Genomic DNA, 26,333 nt, shown 5'->3' with positions numbered 1-26,333 from the left:
TATAAAAATGCTATCAAACATTATGGAGGAGGAATGTGTGGATACATTTCTGTCACGTGAGTCACGTGACAATATTTAATGGAGCATATATGATCATTTACTGCATCAGTATGGGAAAAATATATGAAATATCCTCAAGAATGAACTACAAATGTGTGATAAAAATTTGAATGGAAATGGCTGAAAAATGAGAGGAAAGAAATTGTTGCATAGTTTTTTTGACTGAGTTTTAGCAATCAGTGATTTAAGGAGACTGAGTTTCTACTATTAATTTGAATTAGACCTTTACAACAGACTGTCACAGAAGTTATATGATTCTGGGCAGCATGCAGTAATATATTTGTAGAAATGAACTACAACAACTGAAATGAAAAGTGCACTGCATTTAATTTTAGGCACACCATACAAGTGTTCTAAAGTTGTTTTTTATGCTATGTTTAATAATTTTGATCTTTTGAAATGTTTGAATAAGACAATATAAACCATTAATATCACTGATCAGCCTAATGAACTACTTTTTCTTCTGTTTCTATACATCCATATCAAAATGTGCAAGTGTTGTAACAATATTGTGCTGGAAATTTTAGGATATTATGCTGTGTGGAGGATGTGAGTAAAACAGAGACACTACTACCAGGAATTAACAGTAAACTTCCAGCTTTTAGTGGAATTGTGGAACAGAGGTGGTCAGTGAATCAATAGCAAATAGAGCAGTGGATTACTGTGGCCACTCAAACTACATTATTAAATCTATCAGAAATCAAACTGTAATGCAAGTGACTAAAATAAATCTTAAAAGAAAGAAATTATCCTCCATGTTTGAAAACAACTGCAGTTAAACCAGTAAGCAAGAAATGAGATATAACATCTCCAGATAACTGTTGACCTATATCACATATACCTATAATTTCAAAAATATTAGAATACCACAGGCATAAACAGGTGAGTCAATATTTTGAATCAAATGTACTTATTTCTTCACAGTATGGTTTCAGATCCAACTAAAATATATCCAACTAAAATATACAATTATTTTGTAAATGAAGAGATTATCTGTGCTGGACTATTGCACCCCAGGAAAGCATTTGATTTGGTCTCTCACAACATTCTCATAAAACAAATTCTATCTCTGTGAAATGAGAGAGATTGCTCTGTGCTTAATGAAGTCTTTCTTGGACAACAGAAAACAGTTAGTTAAGATAAATAAACAATAGACAGAATGTCTTCTCGTTATAAAGGGTGTACCTCAGTGATCTGTTCATGAACCATTACTTTTCATTATTTAAATGAATCATTTACCCACAGTTGCACAATGTGATGTAGTGCTGTAATCTGCAGATGGCACAATACTCTTAACATGTGATACCATCCTTGAAAATGTGTGACACAACATAGCAGTAGTGATAAAGAGATACACTACCTGGTTTGAGACAAAAGTATGGAAAAAATTACAGCAAAACTGAAGACATTGCATTCAGTCTGAATGCTCCTAGTTGTGATGAGAAAATAGTCAAACTACTAGAATTTCACATAGACTAAAAGCTTAGTTTGTGTTGTGACTTGGCAAGACAGCCAAGCCACTATGGGGTAGCCGAAAGGCACGCGTTTAAGCTCACGCAGGCTGGCGTGAGGTCTGGAACAGTTAAAGGAGTTGAGTCAAGTAAAAAAAGTATGTAGCTTCTGGAATACTTAACTTTAATCCATAATTGGTGAACATCGCTCGTGACGGTACATGTTTTACAACATCAATAGTGACTGGTGATGGCGCCTTGCTAGGTCGTAGCAAATGACGTAGCTGAAGGCTATGCTAACTATCGTCTCGGCAAATGAGAGCGTAATTTGTCAGTGAACCATCGCTAGCAAAGTCAGCTGTACAACTGGGGTGAGTGCTAGGAAGTCTCTCTAGACCTGCCGTGTGGCAGTGCTCGGTCTGCAATCACTGACAGAGGCGACACGCGGGTCCGACGTATACTAACGGACCGCGGCCGATTTAAAGGCTACCACCTAGCAAGTGTGGTGTCTGGCAGTGATACCACAGTTTGCATACCCACACAGGGAAATTATGTGTCAGACTAGTCCATGTGACTTGTCTTCTGTACAAGCTCAGGAGCTGTGTCAGTAAAGAACTTCAGTTTTAGGCATATTTTATATTCTTCCAGTCCCGCCTTATTGATGTGATACTAGTAGAGGGTTGTAGAATCCTACCTCACGATAGGATCAGGGGTACAAATAATATGTCCCAGTATGAAATAACACTCTCTTTATTTTTCAAATAATTGAAATACAAGACCATGTCTACACACGAGACAGTGACAGAACAAACTAAAGCACGTTCCCAGTTCCAAAGATCACCTGCACAATACCACAGTTGATAGCAAGGTTAGTATTTCACGTGGCATCCACACAGAGCCTCCCTCCCTCCTCTACCCCCATCCCACCCCCACCCCTCGACCACCAGTATAGTGGAGCACTCAGACAGTATGACATACGTGTGGCAGGAGAAGCATGGTCTGCTTCGTAGCAGATGTTAGTCAAAGCTGTATTGGTATCAGGTGGCCATAAGTGAGAGCATTTCCCTTGTCATTACAAAGAGGTGATAGTCCTGAAGATGTACTGGAGGTTATCAGTTTAGCCACAGCAGAAGTAGTTGTAGTCAATGGTCATTGGAGTGAAGTCTGCAGGGTTTCCTTGTGGGGTCTAAGCATCAGAATTGTCAGAAAAGAATCTGAGCAGATGTGATATTCTGGGTACTATAATAATGAAGTAGCCATCTGGTGATAGTCGTGACATAATAGTGGCTGAGTCCACAACATTTGGCAGGTCACAAGTACATGTGAAGTGAAAGGCAATGAAGCCATCCTTAGCACACTGCTACAGGTGTTGTCCTTTGACAACCAGAAAATTTTCAACTAATTTGACATTAAGGATATCAGGCAGAAAGTTTTGCACATAGAGGTATACTGTGAAATAACTGGCAGCAATGATGTGTGCTGTTGGCCTGCCCAGCTGAGGGGCAGGGGTTGGAGCTGACTGGAATAAAGGAAGCAGTGCATCATCGGTGAATAAGTCCTCGTGCAGGATCCAAGTGGCCTGTTGTAGGCTTGCTGCTCAGTAATATCTCTAAAGAGTGCCTCATTTAAGTTCCTTGTGCAGTCCCATGTGCAGTGACTGAAAAACTGACCAGATTGTGTCATCATGGAGTAAAATGAAATCCCAACTGGCCAGCACTTTATGTTTGAAGATTTTTGGCACATTGTGCAGCTGTGGGGGAGAGATGTGGAAGCATGTCATATGACACTTAATGTGTGTGACAAGGACAGGTAGGTCTGTGGCTCTGACAAGTGGTTGTTTATGCACAAAATCAGCTGCTAAGGAAAACGTTTCACAACACAGGATTTCTGCCAAAGAAGCCCCCAAGTCATGTTTGTGTGCTGAGTGTACACTAGCAACACCTAAGGTCAGTTGTCCTCCATAGCACATGAGTACCATTTTCAAGGTACAGTGCCAGTTTTCAACAACCCCATTGTTCTGTGGATGGTAGGCAGATGTCTGATGTTGATGAGTGCTGCAAAGATTGCATAGTTTGCTGAACAGGTCCAATTTGAATTGCCAACCTTGATGAGTGGTTATAGACACAAAGTATCAAAACCCATAAATCCATGCATCAATGAAAGCCTGGCAGTTGAATATGCAGTGATGTCCCAGAGAGGTATAGCCTGTGCTCACCATGGTACATGGTTGATGATAGGAAGAATGTATCAATGACCTTTGGACTCAAGGAGAGAGGTCCTGCCAGTTGGAGATGCACACGTTGGAATCACCCCTGTGGAATCTCGAACCAAGAGGCAGTTGCATATGACGCAACCACATTACTCCATTGAAATGGCATATGTGCCAAGTCCGCTTTTTGCAATCTTCCTTAATATTCAGCTACATAACAAGGCATGTCATTGGGGCACATACTGGGATGTGGCAGTTTGTCAAACTGTCTGAAGATAATCTTCTGAAGCAGCTGATGGGTGATTGGGTGAGTTCAATTTTGTGACACATCACACAATATCTGTCTAGTCATAACTGGTATCAGGACATGTTTAAGTTTGAGACTAGTAGTGGGATGGTCCTGGTCCTGGACCAGTGCCTCTGTGAACTTATCATAGTTGATTTGTGTAGGGGTGACATTGATCCATGAGAGACAATCTGCAACAACATTGTCCACACCCTTCATGGGTCATAAACTGTGAAGTAGAATCCAGGTGGTGGGAATGCAAGGGTCACGTGTCTTTTGACAGATTTCAGATTGAGTCTGCCAGCAGTCAGTGGTCCATGTAAATGACTAGTGGTCTGCTTTTCACATCATCTTTCAACTGGTGTACCGCTTCATAAATCACAAGAAATTCGTGAAAAATCCAGGATGGAATGAAAGAATACTATGAAAATTATAGTTGCTACTCAACATATAGCAGAGATGCTGAGTCTCTGATAGGCACAACAAAATGACTGTCACACAATAAGCTTTCAGGCAACAAGGCCATCTCACATACCGATGAGCACAGTCCACTGTGGTCGTGTGTGTGTGTGTGTGTGTGTGTGTGTGTGTGTGTGTGTGTTTTGTCTGTTTTTGACAAAGATCTTGTTGTCTGAAAGCTTATTGTGTGACTGTTTTTTTTTTTTTTTTTTTGTGTGTGTATCTGTGACTCATCATATCTGCTATATGATGCTTAGCAACTATCCTTTTGTAATATTGTTACAAGAAGTTCATGGACATAGATATACCACTTATTCTATGAAGCTATTAGTTTATATGAATAAAATTGAAATGGTCATGTTAAACCTGCCATTTTCTCAAGGAATACTGCCCCAACAGTGAAATCACTCATGTCGGATGTAATAATGGGTTGAGCAAGAGAAAGTGAGTGAGCCAAAGCTGTGACATGTGCAAGGCTGTCTTTAAGCTGGTCAAAGATATGTTTTGTGTGAGGGAGCCCTGCCAGCTTATGTTTACTAATGGTAGTTTTGCACTTGAGAACCTCTGTGAGTGGGGCTGAATGGTGGCTGCCTGTGGAAGGTGACAGCGATAGAAATTAATCATCCATAGGAATCGACGTAACTTTTGTAGGTCCTGCGGTGGTGGCAGCTGATGAGCTTGCTGTGGCATAGGACAAATGTCAATGGCATTGATGACATGTCTGAGAAAGATAACTTCAGTTTGCCAAAGTTGGCATTTTTCTTTGTTAATCATAACATCATTATCAGCTTGTCATCAAAAACTTGCTCAAGATGTAATACATGTATGTCCTTGCCTGCGGAAAAATGAGGATGCATCAAGGAATGCATAACAGAAAGGGAACTTAAATGAAATATCATCAATACATCATTGTCAGATTTCAGCCATGTTTTTGAGGTTGAATGCCATAAAGAGGAACTCAGAGAAGCGGAAAGGCATGGTAGTTGCTGTCTTGTTAATGTCTTCTGCACTCATTGATATGTGCAGGTAATCTTACTTGCAGTCAGTAACACTGAAAACAGAAGCAGCCATGAGAAAGTTGGTGAAATCCTGAATGTTTGTTGTTGAGTAACTGTCAATTATCGTACAATCATTAATAGCCCTGTAGTCTCCACATAAATGTACAGTCCCATCTTTCCTGGCCACTAACTTAATTGGTGAAGCCCATTAGCTGTCTAAAGGTCTTCTGACATCAGGTTTTAAGATTTCATGCCTTAGTGGCACAAAGGTTGTCCAGAATTAACTTACATTGTCTGTGGTAGAACAGAGGGCCTGGCATGATGATAATCTTGTGTACAATTCGGTTTCTGATAGTGCACTTTGTAAACAACACTCACAGAGAGACGGGGGTTGCAGGAAAGCAAGGAGTTTCATTGGGAAGCACATGAGCAGAATATGCTTTACTGACCTTATTGATGAGTGAAGTCTGTGTTGACACAGGCACTTCTTCAGTGGTTGCCAAGTGCCGTATCGAGACCACTGTGAGATTGTTTGATAAATTTGTAGATCGTACCCTGTTGTATTGAGTCCCTACGACATCTTGTGGATTGCTCATTGTATGGTGTCATTTTTCTGCTCTAGGCATAGGGAATCTGGTTGTGTCTCACAGTGGAGTAGCTGGAATTGTCAAATTCTGATGAGTGACGTGATGCAGTTTTGTCGATAATGACAGGGATCATTCATAGAACTGTGACACTGTGTGTTGGCTGAGGGAGATGTGGTAAGAGTGTGCTGTATTGCTGGAAAGGCATTGCCGATGACACTAGCAACAGAGTGTCTGCAACCTCAGAGCATCAATGTACCTAGTCACACATGATGAAGAAAATCAGTGCAGAGTACACGTTGACTGACATCCATGATGAGGCAGTGCCATGTGATCACATCCTCAAGATCCAGATCCAGTATGTAGCACTGATAGCTGTAGATGGTGACTGCAGAGTCGTTTGCCACATGGAGCTGTGTAACGGAACTGCTGCATGGTTTAAGAGGATGGGCCAAAGATGCAGTACTTACTCCAGAATCAGAATTGATGACATAATATTGTTGGAGTGAGTGATTGAGGATGTAATGTCTGCTGTCATGGGAGATACTTCATTATTGCAGTGTTAGATGAGGCAACTTGAATAGTCTCCTCAGTCCGGTGTGCCTACTGCAGACTGTGTGACTCCTTTAAGTAGTCGTAAAGTGGGCAACAGTTATGTGCAGTGTCGCCAAACTATGTTTGAAACCAGTGCCAAACTGTGTTTGAAACCAGCAAAGTTGGTCTCACAAAGTTGTGGCAGTTTGAGGGGCACAGTTACCAGGTGCTTGGTAATTTGTTGTGTTTGCATGAAGTTCATTGTCTTTGGCTGGGGCTGTGATGTGACAGTCAGCAGAGACTGATAAGGGTCAGTTGGGCTCAGCTGCAGTGAGATGGTGGGCAGGTCAAAACTAGTTGTGCAATCTTTGTGCATTGGTGCTATTATCGATGGTAGTGACACATTGTCAGTGTTGGAGTGTGCTGCAGGTTCTGTCAGCTAATTTGAGCCTGTTATTCAATGATGTATTTTCATGGGAAATCATGGTGAGTTGCTCTTAAGGCAGAAGTTTGACCACCCATAAGGTCCGGCATCAGTTGATAATCAACTAGTGTACATAATCTACACTAGAGCTTTGACTGAGTCCTGTTCCCCAATTGTTCATTATAAATCAGTTGCTGTAGCTATTCTCCCGGTGCCCTCTCCCAGGGCCCATGAGAGGTGATCAAGAAGAGCAGATTTTGTTGCAATGCACTTGTTATCTGTGGGGGGTGCAAGATAATGTCGTTTATCACATCAGCATGCTCTCCTGATTGTTTGAGCAGCATAACAAATTTAGCACCATCGTTGGAGACATTGTATGTGGTAAGGATGGTTTTGGCTATCGTGAACCATACAGTAGTTTGGTCTGTGCAAAATGGTGGTGTTTAGGAAGTGCACTAAGGCATGTGGAGGTGACATCAGTGGGTAGTCATGCTGATCACCAGGATGACATATGTGGGGGTATAACAGATGAATGTGTTATATCTGTTTGAAGTCCAGAGGAGAGCACAGTAGGAACATCAGAAGTCTGCACATCTGGCTGCACCGGCAATGGGTTGAATGATTTCAAACATGGCACGAAAGACACATCAGGCTAAGCAAACAATCTTGAATCTGATTGATCGGATTGTTGTGGCTCAGAACATACCAGATTTTCATGCAAAGCAGGAGTGACAATGAAGTCACACAGCAAACATTTTGTAGTGCACCATTATTTGGCATTATTGTCCAATGTTGGAGCACTGCTCTGATGAGTGCCACTTTCGTGTTTGATGAATGTGGGTTTCTGAATAGTCAATTGTGAAACACTGCACACTTTGACACTGAAATAATTGTTTTCTCTTGTGAACTGGGATGCACATCAGTTACACAAAGACTCCATTGCTGATGGTTAATATCTGAATTAGGATAAAAGTAAATTAGTATGTGGTCTTTGTGGGTCACAAATGCTGAGTCCTACGCAGGTATATGATCAGAGTGACAGATAACATGTACCTGTATGAGATAGCACTCTCTTTATTACAAAAATAACCACAATATAAGACCACATCCATGCAAGAGTCAACCATAGAATTATCTAAACCTCATTCACAGTTTCAAAGATTGATAATCAATAATGTTAACATCTCACAGCATGCCCACAAGGTAATTCTATAGGCTGGAATAAGTTTTCAATTACAAAGGAAAGCTATAAGGTGGATTGCAGCACTTAGTCTACTTGGATCATGTATATATTATTTCAAGTAGTAAATGTAATGACCATAACTAGCCCATATATTTATGAGTGTCTTGTCTTTGTGAAAGAGAAACAAAGTAAATTTGATGGAAGCAGGTCAGTTCATGTTTGGTGACTTTTTCTTGGTAAATATTTGACCAGCCACTGTCCTGTATCCACAATGGATCAACAGGGACATAACACAAGAAGTGGACATACAATTAATGTGCCATATGGTAGGCTGGCAAAGACCCATAACAGCTACAAATATCTTGGTTTTACATACTTCAACAAATTACCTGAAAATGCCACTACAATGCCAGTAAATAAATTTAAAACAGGTCTTGTGAAATGTATGGAAAGTAAAGGAATTTACTCTGCTCAAGGGTCCTTGAGTGTGTGACAAATGACCCGAATTTCTTATGAGAATGAACAATAAATAAAAAACAGACTTTTTGTATAACCATATAACTATTTTACCGCTGTCTCATATGCTTATTTCAATTTATCTGTTTAATTATTTATTGTCTTTGTCATTCACTTAAATATGTGTAGCACATTTATTTTGTAATTGCTCTATAATTTAAATATTTATGCTTACTCTCATTTGCTTAATTACGCTCTGTATCTATCTCACATAGTTTTCTTGAACTTCATGACTTTTGTGTATGTTTTTATTATTATTATTATTTTATTTAATTTGACTGATACTAATTGCATATAAAGATTCTCAAAGGTGAATAAAGTTTTTGTATTTGTGTTTCTAGGGTCCAGTAGGGAAGCGTGGTCGCAAGGGAGACAAGGGTGATAAAGGAGATCAAGGAGTGCCTGGCCTTGATGCTCCATGTCCACTTGGGCCCGATGGGCTTCCGCTTCCAGGATGTGGGTGGAGACCTCCAAAGGTATGGAAATCATAATTTTCTAAAAACATGCATGACCTGACACTAACACAAATGAATGAAACCTGCATTTTTAGACATAATTGCAATTCCTTTACCTCTAATACATATAGGCATGAATATCACGGTCATCTTATAATACAAACAACACATGAATTTATTACTCAGAAAAACCTCCATTCAAACCAACAATGAAAATGAACAATACTATGTCAGATAATTAGAAAAAATGTACAAGAGCAAGTGTAGAATGATATTTAGATGGAATTAGAATGAAATATTAAATGTGATGTACACATTTGATGTAACTGAATTCACATTTTAAGATAAATATGGAATAAATTAATTGAAAGTGAAAGTGAGTAGCCATGGATGAATAGAGAAAGTAGAGCATTTTGTAAATTGAGAAAGAAACATTATCTACTAACAACAGGAAGAAGACATCCAGTTGTAGGTGAGCTCAGTAAAAATTACACTATTACCTCAAGAAAAGTATTTTAAAGGTGAAATATTACAAATTCAAACATCACAGTTACATTTATATGTGATATAGTGATAAACAAATGTGGCATAAGCCATATAACAAGATATTAATTCTATCGAACTGAATGAAATGTTCATCAATAGTCATTCACAATCAACAAGTATTTATCATTGTCATTTGTTTAAGTTTGAAGAGAAAATATTTTGGGCATTTAGTAAAAATAATTGGGGTACACATGATGCGGAAAGCGAATTATTAAGAAGATGCGACTTACCAAACGAAAGCACTGGCAGGTTGATAGACACACAAACAAACACAAATATACACACAAAATTCTAGCTTTTGCAACCAATGGCTGCCTCATCAGGAAAGAGGGAAAGAGAGGAAAAGACGAAAGGATGTGGGTTTTAAAGGAGAGGGTTAGGAGTCATTCCAATCCCGGGAGCAGAAAAGACTTACCTTAGGGGCAAAAAAGGACAGGTATACACTCGCATACACACACATATCCATCCGCACATACACAGACACAAGCAGACATTTGTAAAGGCAAAGAGTTTGGGCAGAGATGTCAGTCGAGGCGGAAGTACATAGGCAAAGATGTTGTTGAATGACAGGTGAGGTATGAGCGGCGGCAACTTGAAATTAGCAGAGGCTGAGGCCTGGCGGGTAACAAGAAGAGAGGATTTACTGAAGGGCAAGTTCCCATCTCTGGAGTTCTGACAGGTTGGTGTTAGTGGAAAGTATCCAGATAACCCGGATGGTGTAACCCTGTGCCAAGATGTGCTGGCTGTGCACCAAGGCATGTTTAGCCACAGGGTGATCCTCATTACCAACAAACACTGTCTGCCTGTGTCCATTCATGCGAATGGACAGTTTGTTGCTGGTCATTCCCACATAGAAAGCTTCACAGTGTAGGCAGGTCAGTTGGTAAATCACGTGGGTGCTTTCACATTTGGCTCTGCCTTTGATCGTGTACACCTTCCGGGTTACAGGACTGGAGTAGGTAGTGGTGGGAGGGTGCATGGGACAGGTTTTACACCAGGGGCGGTTACAAGGGTAGGAGCCAGAGGGTAGGGAAGGTGGTTTGGGGATTTCATAGGGATGAACTAAGAGGTTACAAAGGTTAGGTGGACGGTGGAAAGACACTCTTCGTGGAGTGGGGAGGATTTCATGAAGGACGGATCTCATTTCAGGGCAGGATTTGAGGAAGTCGTATCCCTGCTGGAGAGCCACATTCAGAGACTGATCCAGTCCTGGAAAGTATCCTGTCACAAGTGGGGCACTTTTGGGGTTCTTCTGTGGGAGGTTCTGGGTTTGAGGGCATGAGGAAGTGGCTCTGGTTATTTGCTTCTGTACCAGGTCGGGAGGGTAGTTGCGGGATGCGAAAGCTGTTTTCAGGTTGTTGGTGAAATGGTTCAGGGCTTCCAGACTGGAGCAGACATTGATGACATCTTCTTGAGCTAGACCCACAGTGAAGAAGAACTCCAGAATTTCCTCTCCAACCTCAACTCCTTTGGTTCCATCAGATTCACCTGGTCCTACTCCAAATTCCATGCCACTTTCCTTGACGTTGACCTCCATCTGTCCAATGGCCAGCTTCAAACATCTGTCCACATCAACCCCACCAATAAACAACAGTACCTCCTTTATGACAGCTGCCACCCATTCCACATCAAACGGTCCCTTCCCTCCAGTCTAGGTCTTCGTGGCAAACGAATCTGCTCCAGTCCGGAATCCCTGAACCATTACATCAACAACCTGAAAACAGCTTTCACATCCCGCAGCTACCCTCCCGACCTGGTACAGAAGCAAATAACCAGAGCCACTTCCTCATCCCCTCAAACCCAGAACCTCCCACAGAAGAACCCCAAAAGTGCCCCACTTGTGACAGGATACTTTCCAGGACTGGATCAGACTCTGAATGTGGCTCTCCAGCAGGGATACGACTTCCTCAAATCCTGCCCTGAAATGAGATCCATCCTTCATGAAATCCTTCCCACTCCACGAAGAGTGTCTTTCCGCCGTCCACCTAACCTTCGTAACCTCTTAGTTCATCCCTATGCAATCCCCAAACCACCTTCCTTACCCTCTGGCTTCTACCCTTGTAACTGCCCCCAGTGTAAAACCTGTCCAATGCACCCTCCCACCACCACTTACTCCAGTCCTGTAACCCGGAAGGTGTACACGATCAGAGGCAGAGCCACGTGTGAAAGCACCCACGTGATTTACCAACTGACCTGCCTACACCGTGAAGCTTTCTATGTGGGAATGACCAGCAACAAACTGTCCAATTGCATGAATGGACACAGGCAGACAGTGTTTGTTGGTAATGAGGATCACCCTGTGGCTAAACAAGCCTTGGTGCATGGTCAGCACATCTTGGCACAGTGTTACACCGTCCAGGTTATCTGGATACTTTCCACTAACACCAACCTGTCAGAACTCCGGAGATGGGAACTTGCCCTTCAGTATATCCTCTCTTCTCGTTATCCACCAGTCCTCAACCTCCGCTAATTTCAAGTTGCCGCCGCTCATACCTCACCTGTCTTTCAACAACATCCTAGCCTCTGTACTTCCGCCTTGACTGACATCTCTGCCCAAACTCTTTGCCTTTACAAATGCCTGTGCGAGTGTATACCTGCCCTTTTTTCCCCCTAAGGTAAGTCTTTCCGCTCCCGGGATTGGAATGACTCCTTACCCTCTGCCTTAAAACTCACATCCTTTTGTCTTTCCCTCTCCTTCCCTCTTTCCTGACGAAGCAACCATTGGTTACGAAAGCTAGAATTTTGTGTGTATGTATGTGTTTGTTTGTGTTTCTATCGACCTGCCAGCGCTTTCGTATGGTAAGTCACATCATCTTTGTTTTTAAATATATTTTTCCTGCGTGGAATGTTTCCCTCTATTATATATATATATAAGTTACAGTTTGCACCTATTAGCTCTCCAGAGTTATGAACACGTGAATTATTTAATGACTGATCCCATGCCCTTTGTCTCATTCTTGTGTTTAAAGACTATCTTCCTATTTGGCAATAGTTTTGCAGCTTTCAGCATTTCTATTATTTCTGTGAAGCTACCTTTTCCTTAAACCTTAAATTTCTATGCCCATAGTGATGCACTTTAATATATTTGTCACTTTTTTTTGCATGTTGTTTGAGGCTGATATGTCTTGTTGAAGGCATCTATAAAACTATTGAAAAATTTTTCAAAATTTGTGTTACTTGAGATTAGTGATGGAAAGGCCATTTTGTCCCATTTAGCTTATTATCAAACACAAATAAGTTTTCTTTAGTGAAGTTCTTTTATATGGATTTTTATGCCTGTAATGTTGCTCCCTGTCAGTGTCATCTCAATGAATAATACAGTATGATCTGAGTCAAGCCTACCTTTTCACGCATCTTTTCTTGAGATAATAGTGTAATTTTTCTGAGCACACCTACAACTGGATATTTTCTTCCTCTTGCTAGTAGATAGCGTTTCTTTTTCAATTTACAAACTATTCTAATTTCTATATTCATCCATGGCTACTCATTTTCACTTTCAATTAGCTTATTCCAGATTCATTGTAAAATGTGAATTCAGTTGCATCATATTTTCACACATGTTCACATATGTAATTCAGTGTGGTCAATTTATTGAATTTTCCTATGACTTATTTATATTTTTAAATATATTTTTATACACCTAGTTCCATAGGTCCAAATTGAGGAGCAAATTTCCATGGTCAGGGAATGAGTCAGGATATAAAAACTGCTGAGTATATACTAGAATCAACAATATAACACTGGAAATGCTAATTATTATTATTATTATTATTTTGAGGAAGCCCCCAAAAGAGTAGAAGGAGTGAGCCATGAGGGAATTATTTAGTTTAGACTTAAAAGTGTGTGGATTACTGCTCAGATCTTTTTAATTCTTGTGGTAGCTTACTGAAAATGCATACAGCAGAATACTTCCCCACTTCTGCACAAGAATCAAGGAGTTGCAATCCAAATGTAAATTGGATTTCTGCCTAGTATTAAGTGAATGAAAACTAACAATTCTTGGAATAAGCTCTTAGTCTTAACAACAAATGTCATTAGAGAAAATATGTATTGAGAGGCCAATAGAAGAATTTTCAGACTTCTGAACAGGGGTTGACAAGAAGCTGGTGAACTTACACCAAAAATTACTCAAACTGCCAGTTTCTGAACCAAAAATATCCTTTGTGCATGAGAAGTGTTATCACAGAAGATAATACCGTGTGTCATAAGCAAAAGAAAATAAGTGAAGTAGATTAATTTTCATGTTGGACTATCAGTTATTGCAGATACTTTTCTAATGGTAAATATAGCAGTTTTTAAACAAGATCTTGAACATGCACTTACCACAGCAGCTTCTTGTCTACCTGAACACCTAAGAATATGACTGTTCAGACTTGCTAAACAAATGCCCATTCCGTGTACTCAGAATGTCAATCTTAGTTGGATTGTGTGTTAAAAACTGAATCTTACTGTAATTTTGCATCCATTTATTTTCTATAATCCATGAACGTATGTCTTGAACTGTGGTAAATTGATACATTGCCTATGTTGCACTCCACATCCTTCACTACTAAGCTAGTGTCATAGAGAAACAGGAATATTCTAGAATTGCCTGTCATATCAGAAGGCATACAATTTATTTATAGTTAACAGTATGGTCCAGTTTGATCCCTATGACAACACAAATACAAACTCAAACACCCATTCAACCATGCCACAATGAGACTCTACATCACAGTCGTTCTCATTACCACGGAGAATGACATTTGCTGTTTGTTCTTAAAGTACAAGAGGATCTAGTTGTGAGCAACTCCTCTTATTTCACGATGGTCCAACTACTGCAGTGATATTTTATGATCACCACAACCAAACACTTAAGTTAAATCAAAGAATGCTATGTCTCTTACTTGTGTGCAAGGAACATAGTTTTCCACTTCATGTTGACTCTGCCTATAATTAACCATATCTGACTTCCATTACAACTTTGCTTTACGGGATTCTCAGGATTATGCACAACATGTTACACCTCCTCCAACACCGCATCTTCCTGCAGTAACAGCAGAGCCTGCTGAGAGTGATTATGGGGACCCTGGTGAAGGAGAAGAAGATTATGATGAATACGAGGAGCATGGTAATGGTAACTACAACAATCAGCCCTCCAGATACCGACATTAACACATGGGTAAGTCTATTTTGTGATAGCTGGGAAAGAGTGTATATCTATGTGCAAATGACAAAAATTATGGAAATTTCTTCTTACATAAATTAGAAAGGATTTACAGATTTCCTATCTTGTATTAAATACATCAAAACAAAGTTCCCAGAAAATTGTACTAGGTAAAGGGGCAACTAATTAACTGTACTTCTAATGCTTGTATATTTTTATCTGCATTTAAAACCTCTTGAAAAGAGGAGTTTGGTGACATAATGTTTGGTAATATCAGCAGTAAAATTTTTGCAAAAATATCTGTGTAATATTTTAAATACAAGTGCCAAGGTAGATAGTGCAATGCTGTTTCTACTCCACTGAAGGTGTTAACATCACTGAGCAGATCTGAGTCCACTGCCACTGCACTTAGGGATGGTGGAGATGGGATGAAATTTAATAGGGTCAGACACTGTGTCCTGTATCACACTGATTACCAAAAAAGATGTATAGAAGTTTATTTTGTGAAAATAGCAATGGTACTGCAAAACATGACATACAAACGTGCATTGTAAGTTTTGTCTACAACGTCTGTGAACCAACAAGAATCCCAAAACCGGTTGAAAAGAAAACAATAACAATAATGCAGCATTACCTAATCCTTTCACAGGCACATCAGCATTATTTTAAATCCACAAAACCACTTGATAATGTGAAGAAACACCAGAAACCTGTTGCATATCATATAATATGATGTAACAGTTTTTAGTAAATATATGTTTAACTCAAATCATCATTCAGTAAATATATATGTAACTCAAATCACCATTTTCTTTTGTCTTTCCCTGGGCTGATTCATACTCCATTTGTTGCTCCTATTTCCATGAACTTTTCCATTTGCTTATGCAGGATGTGGTGGTGTGCTACAGCTACATGTCAGTGGAGGGTTTATAATCATAGTGAAGTAAATCATTGAACTATGATTTGGAGAAATTGAAATTTTTGTGCATTTACTAAAACCAAACATTTCTTTCATTTATAAGTAAAATGGGATCCCCTTTATTTAAATAAATTAAATGTTATGAATTATCATGACAATACCATTAATGTTAAAGTTGCCATTAATGCTCCAGTTTCATGTTCCTGTTTCATGCTCCAGTTTCATGAGGGGACTGTCATTTCAACTGCTATGAGTTTTGATCTCTAAATAGATTTTTTGCCAGTACAGTAATTTTTATAGAATGTTATTTTTGGTCAGATTTCATGATTATGATAAAACAAGACGTAAACAGTATCTCAATGAAAATGAGGAGTAAAAAAGCAGCTTCATAAACATAAAAAACATTTGGAAAGCATCACAAAGAATGTAGCATCAGATTAAATACTTATTATGATTTTCATAGATATTGATGAGTATCTATACATGAGTAAGCACAAAGCAAAGAACATGCTGTAAAGTTTCTCCTTAACTTTAACTGCTAACTACAAACCTCCAGAATATAATTCTTCATATTGTGCAGTGAGATATGTGCTATTTAGTACACTGTGTTTTTATAGTTATTTAAATATAAAGTGGGATGAAATCAGGAGAGGATTCAAGTCAAATAATGTCATTGCCTCATCATATAATTTCTTTAAGTATGTTTTATTCAGTAATTGCTTAAATATGTTTTATTCAGTAGTTGCATTGGTGCTAAAACAAAATGTGCAGGGCTATACTGCACACACATATTCTTTTGTATAAAAAGGGGTGCATCTCCAAGAAATTCTGGCAAGAAGCCTCTGAGGAAATCAGCATAAATGCAGACAGTTACTGTCTTTTCGATAAACTACAGGCCAATGGCAAAGTCATTAAGGATTATACACCACACATGCATGCTTTACTGTTGCTGAATTTTTACTATACTGCCCAGCAATGCATATTGAGCAAATCTACATGTCTGCAGTTGACAAATATAACTTCATCATTGAACAGTATGATAAAATCTACAAAATAAGGTTTATTGCCAAAAATAACCTTCATGATGCTACTGATGAAGCTGATAAGGGAATCTTGTGAATTGATTTGAAGATTTTGCTAAACCAGTTCACAAACTCTTGTTATCATTGTTATGATACAAGCTACATAATAGGATATCATACAGCATATACTTCATTGACTTGTTTGGCATATATATCACATTCACTGTACACTAAGAGAATACTGAAGTTTTCTTCATCACTAAAGTTCATACTTCACACACTGTCACAAACACAAAGACTCTAGAATTCATGCACACCAATAACAACAGGTGCCCACTGTTCCTGACATTCACCTGAATCATTTTCAAGTACTGTTTGTCCCTTCAGCAGGGCAGAGAAAGTAGCTGGTTGCCAGTCTTAGCACTTATATTTACAAAATTGTCTGTATTCTGTTCAAAATTATATTCAGATTGGACATGAAAATTGGAAGTGTGGAGCAGAATTGCCTCATAAACTTACTACTGGATCTTTGTATTAACTACCACTCAGCTCCAAGTTGCAACTGAAAACCATATAGAAAAACTCAGCTCATTAATAATTAAGTTTCCCTATCATATTGTCATTACTGGAGGAGACTGTAACCATCCAGCAATTGACTGACATAATAAAATTTTTGTAACTGGTGTACATAACAAGACATTATGCAAAACAATACTAAATGCTTTCTCTGAAGCCTATACAGAACAAATATTTCAGAGACCACATATGATGAAAATATATTAGAGCAACACCAAAAATAACAAGCATGAAAGTGTCACAGAGATGTTCAGCCAACTACAGTGGCAGATGCTACATGGGAGGCCCTCTGTATCATGATGTGGCTTACTATTAAAAAACTAAGTAACCCCACACTTGTAAGCTCCTAGATGAGTCAACCAGTACATTGCTTCCTACTATGTATATTTTACAAAAAAATCATTAAGGTAAAATTAGAGAGACTTGAACTCACACAGAGGCATTCCGGAAATCATTCTTCTTAGAATTCATTTGCAAGTAGAACTCAAAAGCTGCAACCCTATTATCACTAGTATTGTAAAATCTGCCAGTTTGCTATCAGACAAGCCATGCTTAAAAAATTAAATGCTCCAAGAAATATCCAAAAACAGTTTGGAACATTATTGAAGAAAAAGCTAACAACTATGATGATACAGTGAAACTGATCACGCAAAAGTAGTATGGCAAAAATGATGACTCTTTGAAAGCATTGGCCATGAAATTCATTGGCAGAAAAACTGCACCCATACCTAATGTTTTGAAAAATTTATAAGGTCACTAAAAAGTAGAAAATCTGCCAGCTATGGTGATATTGTTAGCAATATATCACATTATTTTTCTATTACCTTTCTAATCAATCAATGACTTGGGGAATATTTTCTGATAGACTTACATATGCTGCAGTGAAACCAACCTATAAAATTGGACACAAGCAAACCACATCTAATCATAAATCTACTTCACTCCTCCAAATCTGTTCATAAGTATTTAAGGAAGTGGCCTATGTCAGAATAGTGTGTCATGTAACTGAGCAGAATTTATTAACTACTTCACAGTTTAGCTTTCATAAAGGATTCGCCACACAGAAAGCAATACAGTACTTTACAAATGATGTGCTGGCAGAGCCAAATATGATAAATTATTGAGGTGGTATATTTTGTAACCTTGCCAAAGTCTGAGAGCCTGTGAATCAAAAAATTCCGCTGGACAATCTAAAGTACTGTGGTATTAATGGAGACCCTTTTTCATGTATTTACAGATTGTGTCATGGGCATGAGACCAACCTCGGAACTGGAGAATATAATATGTGAGGTTGTGAAAGGATTGATACTGTGTCCCTTCCTACTTTTCACCTATATACATCATCTTCCACTGACATTCAAGGACAGAACAAAAAAAGCTAATATTTGAGAACAGCACAAACATACCAACCAAACGTCCAAAGTTAATATCTGCAGATGCAGCTCATATGACAGATTAACTAGTTTACATGTAACAAATTTGTTTGTGTGGCCATCCTCCACAGCAAGCACAGAAATATAGTTTACATGTGTTTCACAGTAAAAATCTTTTGTCTTAATTTCACAAAGACTCATAATATGCCTTTTTAATCTGGCAATAAAGACCTGTTAGTGTCAGGAGACAACAATAGTCATAAACTAAATAAAACTTCGTGCACAAAATTCCTTGGGGTGACGTTTGCTAACAAGTCAGAATAGAGTCAACACAGATGAACTAATTCAGAAGCACGGTTCAGCATCTCCTTTGCTGACAAATGTCTCTCTTTTTTGTGACCTAAAGACAATAATGGAGGGTTATTTTGCATATTTTCACTACTTGTTGCCTTATGGAGCTACCTTCTGGAGCAGCACACCTAACATTAAGTGTGTATTCAGAAGAAGCAAGGCAACAAATATGTTGTGAAAAATAAATAACCAAATATCTTGCAGAAACCTTTTTAAGGATCTTAAGAGTTCTTAAATTCACTTCCCAACACAGATTTCCCTCAATGGCTTCTGTCACTAACAATGAAAATTAGTTTCATTTAAATGTGATGCAGATAATCACAACACAAAACACAAAAATAATTTTCATCAAGACTTTTCCACCACATCAATGAAGATGGTGCTATTATGCCAATAACAATACTAACAATAATAATAACAACTTTATTTTTATTACGCCATTACAGCGAAAGACAACATCAAATACATAGTACAGGATGATTAATGACACAAAATACAATAGGTCAACTACTGACATTACAACTTTATATTAAAATCAGCTGACAAACACAGTGTCACACAGTATTGCCCAGGTATTCATTTTGCCAATTTTGTATTAGAAGCTTTAAAATAAATGCTTTTATAGGTATCAAAACAAAAAAATTCATTTCCATGTATTCACGAATACCTCTTTGAAATTATGAAACAGTCATGCAAAGAAATGTACAAATGTATGAGTACAGTATCCAAATCAAGAAAGTGATCCTGGACAGTTTCTGTATGCTAGCTGCAACTGCTTCACATGTCCACAAAGTAGTTTTATAAACATCTCTGTGACAATGCCTGTTCATAGCTCTCTAGGCAGCTAATGTTTTTGTCTACAGTCGTTTGCACTTGACAGTTGACAGCTGTCAAACATGCTGTCGGGTACCAAGGATATCCTTAATTTCACTTGACTGCACAAGTATCTTAGGAAGGAAGGAAGATTGGGTTTAACATCCCATCAACATTGAACTCATTACATGTACATCACAAGCTCAGATTGTGTCAAAGACAGGGAAAGAAATCAACCATGCCATTTCAAAGAATCCATCATGGCATTTGCATGGAGTGATTTAGCAAAATCATCAAAAACCCAAATCTGGATGGCTGGACATGGGTTTGAACCATCATCCTCCTGAACATAAGTCCAGTGTGCTAACTACTGTGCCACCTCATTCAGTGAGTGTCTCAGTAGTAAAGAATAAATGTATTAAAGCTTAATGCTTGATACAGCATTTTCATGCATCTCAATGTTTATGATGTCATATCTCTTGAACTATGTATCTTACAGTGATGTATTTGTGTAGGTACATTCAGTGGCATATGTCAATACTGCCTTCAAAATATCTCGTGAATAAATGGAAACATCTAGCATGAAGCAGCAGTTTTTCATGCATCTCTGTGCTTAAGACATCGTATCTCCTGATCTGTGTGTCATACAGTGATATAATTTTGCAGCTACATTCAGCAGCAAATGTGGATACTGTCTGAAAAATGTGTTGAGAATGGAGTTAGTTGAAAATAAGTACAAGGTGTACAACTTTGCTTCCGCCGTTTGCCGATAGGTGGCGACAACAGCAAGTAGCGGTCTAAAGAAGCAGATCACAGGCATCAAGCATTTAGCTTGGATCTCGGTCAACATAATCTCATTCAAGCATTAGTTGATTTTTGTCTGCATCATAAAGTTGTTAGTGATTGAAAATATCAGTTTACTAGCGCAATTCTCATCATTTGCAGAAGGTGTTACTATTTTGTTTCAATATGGAGGATATAGCGGCTGAGTCTCATCGAATGCTCTCAAGCACATATGGTAAGGACACTATTAGTGAAAGGACATGTCGTGAGTGGTTTCAAAGCTTCAAGAACAGTGATTTTAATGTCATAGACTGGCATAGAGGTGGAAGAGAGAAAGTTTTCAAAGATGCAGTGTGCTCCCTGCCGCTGTTGGATAAGCAGCAGCCAGCTTCTTCTTCTACTTCTTCTTTCTTGGCTCTACAGCTCATGATGAGCCTTGGCCTCTTCTACAATTTCCTTCCATCTCTCTCGGTCCTGTTGCCAATACTCTCCAGTTTCTATAGCCCATCTTCCTAAGATCTTCGATTACTCTATCTTCCCATCTGGCTCTTGGTCGACCACATCCTCTGCCAGCAGCAAGTTGTATACTCTTAGCTCACTTATTGGTTACATAGTTTAATTCTTAATTTCTTTGCATGTTTTTGGGTACTTGCATTGTATAATTCATAAATTTTGGGTGTATTATAGTATTTGAGAGTTGTAGCATCGCGCTTTAGTACCTGTATAGTGTAAATGCGCGTATTCGTCTGTCTTCTGTTTTTGTTTTGAAAGGCCAGTGTCGGTTGGTCACAGCTGGTGTGCTCCTTGCCGCCGTTGGATAAGCAACTGCCAGCAGCAAGTTGTATACTCTTAGCTCACTTATTTGTTACATAGTTTAATTCTTAATTTCTTTGCGTGTTTTTGGGTACTTGCATTGTTTAGTTCATAAATTTCAGGTGTATTACAGTATTTGAGAGTTGTAGCATCGCGGTTTAGTACCTGATTAGTGTAAAATTGCGTAGTCTCCTTCTGCCGCTGAGCAGTGTGTCAGCAGTGTGCAAGTAGCAGCATTACTGCATTTACTAGGCAATCTTGTATTTTAATAACCGTTTAAATTTTGTGTCAAATTGTTTGTGCTCTCTGTAGATTAGTTTAGACATTCTTTGCACAACAGTTTTTATTAGCATGGATAGGAACTGCGACTGCTGTGTTTGGATGTGGGCTGAGTTGGCATCCCTTCGCTCCCAGCTTCTGGCAGTGTTGGCTTCGGTCACACAGCTTGAGGGTGTTGCCAATGGGCATCACTGTGGGGTGCCGGATGGGGGTTTGTCAGGGACAGCCAGCTCGTCCCACGCATCCCCCAATTGGACTACAGCTGTGGCGGCCCGGGATACTGCCCACATTGAGGGTGACCCCTCACCGGTGGTAGAGTGGGAGGTCGTCTCGAGGTGTGGCAGGGGGCGAAAGACATTCCGGAGGGCTGAACGGAAGGCCTCTCCAGTTTGTCTGACAAACCGGTTTCAGGCTCTGTCTCTGGCTGATACTGATCTTTGGCTGGACATGGCTGCTTGTCCTGTTCCAGAGGTTGCCCCTCAGTCTGGAAGATCCAGGCGGTCGCAGAGGATGGGCTTACTGGTATTTGGGAGCTCCAACATCAGGCGCGTAATGGGGCCCCTTAGGGATATGGCAGCAATAGAGGGGAAGAAAACTAATGTGCACTCCATGTGCATACCGGGGGGGAGTTATTCCAGATGTGGAAAGGGTCCTTCCAGATGCCATGAAGGGTACAAGGTGCACCCATCTGCAGGTGGTCGCTCATGTTGGCACCAATGATGAGTGTTGCTATGGATCAGAGGAAATCCTCTCAGGCTTCCAGCGGCTATCTTATTTTGTGAAGACTGCCAGTCTCGCTAGCGGGATGAAAGCAGAGCTCACCATCTGCACCATCATCAACAGGATTGACTGTGGGCCTTTGGTACAGAGCTGAGTGGAGGATCTGTTTCAGAGACTGAGACGGTTCTGCGATCGTGTGAGCTGCAGGATCCTCGACTTGCGCCATAGGGTGGTGGAGTTTTGGGTTCTGCCGGATAGGTCAGGAGTCCACTACACACAGCAGGCAGCTACATGGGTAGCAGGGGTTGTGTGGCATGGACTGGGCGTTTTTTTAGCTTAGATGGCCTCGGGCAAGTACAGAAAGGGCAACAGCCTCAAAGGGTTCAGGGCAAAGTCAGGACACGCAGGGACCAAGCAGCAATCAGTATTGTAATTGTAAACTGTCGAAGCTGCATTGGTAAAGTACCAGAACTTCAAGCACTGATAGAAAGCACCAAAGCTGAAATCATTATAGGTACAGAAAGCTGGCTGAAGCCAGAGATAAATTCTGCCGAAATTTTTACAAAGGCACAGATGGTGTTTAGAAAGGATAGATTGCATGCAACTGGTGGTGGCGTGTTTGTGCTGTTAGTAGTAGTTTATCCTGTAGTGAAGTAGAAGTGGATAGTTCCTGTGAATTATTATGGGTGGAGGATACACTCAACAACTGAGCTAGGTTAATAATTGGCTCCTTTTACTGACCCCCTGACTCAGCAGCATTAGTGGCAGAACAACTGAGAGGAAATCTGGGATTCATTTCAAATAAATTTTCTCAGCATGTTATAGTCTTAGGTGGAGATTTCAGTTTACCAGATATAGACTGGGACACTCAGATGTTTAGGACAGGTGGTAGGGACAGAGCAACGAGTGACATTATACTGAGTGCACTATCCGCAAATTACCTCAAGCATTTAAACAGAGAACTGACACATGGAGGTAGCATCTTGGACCTACTGATAACAAACAGACCCAAACTTTTCGACTCTGTAAGTGCAGAACAGGGAATCAGTTATCATAAGGCCATTCCAGCATCCCTGAATATGGAAGTAAATAGGAATATAAAAAAAGGGAGGAAGATTTACCTGTTTAGCAAGAGTAATAGAAGGCAGATTTAGACTACCTAACAGATCAAAATGAAAATTTCTGTTCCGACGCTGACAACGTTGAGTGTTTATGGAAAAAGTTCAAGGCAATCTTAAAATGCATTTCAGACAGGTACGTGCCGAGTAAAACTGTAAGGGAGGGGAAAAACCCACCGTGGTACAACAACAAAGTTAGGAAACTACTGCAAAAGCAAAGATAGCTTCACTGCAAGTTTAACCGCAGCCAAAACCTCTCAGACAAACAGAAGCTAAACAATGTCAAAGTTAGCATAAGGAGGGCTATGCGTGAAGCGTTCAGTGAATTCGAAAGTAAAATTCTATGTACCGACTTGACAGAAAATCGTAGGAAGTTCTGGTCTTATGTTAAATCAGTAAGTGGCTCGAAACAGCATATCCAGACACTCCAGGAAGATGATGGCATTGAAACAGAGGATGACACGTGTAAAGCTGAAATACTAATCACCTTTTTCCAAAGCTGTTTCACAGAGGAAGACCGCAGTGCAGTTCGTTCTCTAAATCCTCGAGCAAACAGATAAATGGCTAACATTGAAATAAGCGTCCAAGGAATAGAAAAGCAACTGGAATCACTCAACAGAGGAAAGTCCACTGGACCTGATGGGATACCAATTCGATTCTACACATAGTACGTGAAAGAACTTGCCCCCCTTCTAACAGTCATGTACCGCAAGTCTCTATAGGAACAGAAGGTTCCAAATGATTGGAAAAGAGCACAAGTAGTTCCAGTCTTCAAGAAGGGTCATTGAGCAGATGCGCAAAACTATAGACCTATATCTCTGACGTCGATGTGTTGTAGAATTTTAGAACATGTTTTTTGCTTGCGTATCATGTCGTTTCTGGAAACCCAGAATCTACTCTGTACGAATCAACATGGATTCCGGAAAGAGCGATCGTGTGAGACCCAACTCGCTTTATTTGTTCATGAGACCCAGAAAATATTAGGTACAGGCTCCCAGGTAGATGCAATTTTCCTTGACTTCCGGAAGGTGTTCGATACAGTTCCGCACTGTCGCCTGATAAACAAAGTAAGAGCCTATGGAATATCAGACCAGCTGTGTGGCTGGATTGAAGAGTTTTTAGCAAACAGAACACAGCATGTTGTTCTCAATGGAGAGACGTCTACAGACATTAAAGTAACCTCTGGCGTGCCACAGGGGAGTGTTATGGGACCATTGCTTTTCACAGTATATAGTGTTTTGTAAGCCACCTCCTTTGTTGATGGACTACATTTTCTAAGGACTGTCCCAATGAATCTCAACCTGGTACTCGTCTTACCAACAATTAATTTTATATGATCATTCCACTTCAGTAGATAGTGGTCGAAGTTCCATGCGACTTTTTGCAGATGATGCTGTAGTATACAGAGAAGTTGCAGCATTAGAAAATTGCAGCAAAATGCAGGAAGATCTGCAGTGGATAGGCACTTGGTGCAGGGAGTGGCAACTGACCCTTAACATATAAAAATGTAATGTATTGCAAATACATAGAAATAAGGATCCTTTATTGTATGATTATATGATAGCAGAACAAACACTGGTAGCAGTTACTTCTGTAAAATATCTGGGAGTATGCATGCGGAACGATTTGAAGTGGAATGATCATATAAAATTAATTGTTGGTAAGACGAGTACCAGGTTGAGATTCATTGGGACAGTCCTTAGAAAATGTAGTCCATCAACAAAGGAGGTGGCTTACAAAACACTTGTTTGCGAAACTTGAGTATTGCTTATCAGTGTGGGATTCATACCAGGTCGGGTTGACAGAGGAGATAGAGAAGATCCAAAGAAGAATGGCACGTTTCATCACAGGGTTATTTGGTAAGTGTCATAGTGTTACGGAGATGTTTAGCAAACTCAAGTGGCAGACTCTGCAAGAGAGGCACTCTGCATCGTGGTGTAGCTTGCTGTCCAGGTTTCGAGAGGGTGCGTTTCTGGATGAAGTATCGAATATATTGCTTCCCCCTACTTATACCTCCCGAGGAGATCACGAATGTAAAATTAGAGAGATTGAAACATGCACTGAGGCTTTCCGGCAGTCGCTCTTCCCGTGAACCATACGCGACTGGAACAGGAAAGGGAGGTAATGACAGTGGCATGTAAAGTGCCCTCCACCACACCCCATTGGGTGGCTTGCAGAGTATAAATGTAGATGTAGATATAGATACAGAATTGGAGACACTGCTGAGTGAAGACTCACATCAGACCCAAGTAGAATTGTCACGATTAGTAGGAGTGACCCAGCAAGCCATTTTAAAATGTCTCAAGGCTATGGGCATGTTTCAGAAGGAAGGAAATTGGGTCCTGTGTGAGCTGAAACCAAAAGATATTAAATGGCTTTTGGGTGTTTGTGAACAGTTCAGAGGCAAAAACGGAAAGGACCAGGGATGAAAAATGGGTTTATTACAATAACCCTAAATGCAAAAAATCATGGGGATATCCCAGCCAGGCTTCCACAGCGATGCCAAACCGTATATTCTTGGCTCCAATATCATGCTCTGCATTTGCTGGGACCAGCTTGGCGTCGTGTACCATGAGGTGTTAAAACCAAGTGTAACAATCATAGGCACTTGTTATTAAATGCAATTAATGCATCTTAGCACAACATTAAAAGACAAAGGGCCGCAATACAGTGAGAGGCAGAATAAAGTGATTTTGCAGCATGACAATGCTCAAC

At 39.9% G+C, this 26,333-nt stretch overlaps 1 protein-coding gene across 1 annotated transcript in view; it reads left to right on the top strand.

Annotated features, from left to right (window-relative positions):
* LOC126423533 (collagen alpha chain CG42342-like) overlaps window positions 1-26,333 on the top strand; it is a 649,892-nt gene that overhangs the window by 580,395 nt on the left and 43,164 nt on the right. The window contains exons 24-25 of the mRNA XM_050087251.1: window positions 9,046-9,180; window positions 14,689-14,866. Coding sequence (XP_049943208.1) covers window positions 9,046-9,180; window positions 14,689-14,859 — 306 coding nt within the window. The 3' untranslated portion in view covers window positions 14,860-14,866. The remainder of the gene's footprint in view (window positions 1-9,045; window positions 9,181-14,688; window positions 14,867-26,333) is intronic.

This window comes from Schistocerca serialis, chromosome 1 (genome assembly GCF_023864345.2).
Source record: "Schistocerca serialis cubense isolate TAMUIC-IGC-003099 chromosome 1, iqSchSeri2.2, whole genome shotgun sequence".
In the NCBI taxonomy this organism is placed as follows: domain Eukaryota; kingdom Metazoa; phylum Arthropoda; class Insecta; order Orthoptera; family Acrididae; genus Schistocerca; species Schistocerca serialis.
This window is presented reverse-complemented; position numbering and strand designations above follow the sequence as displayed.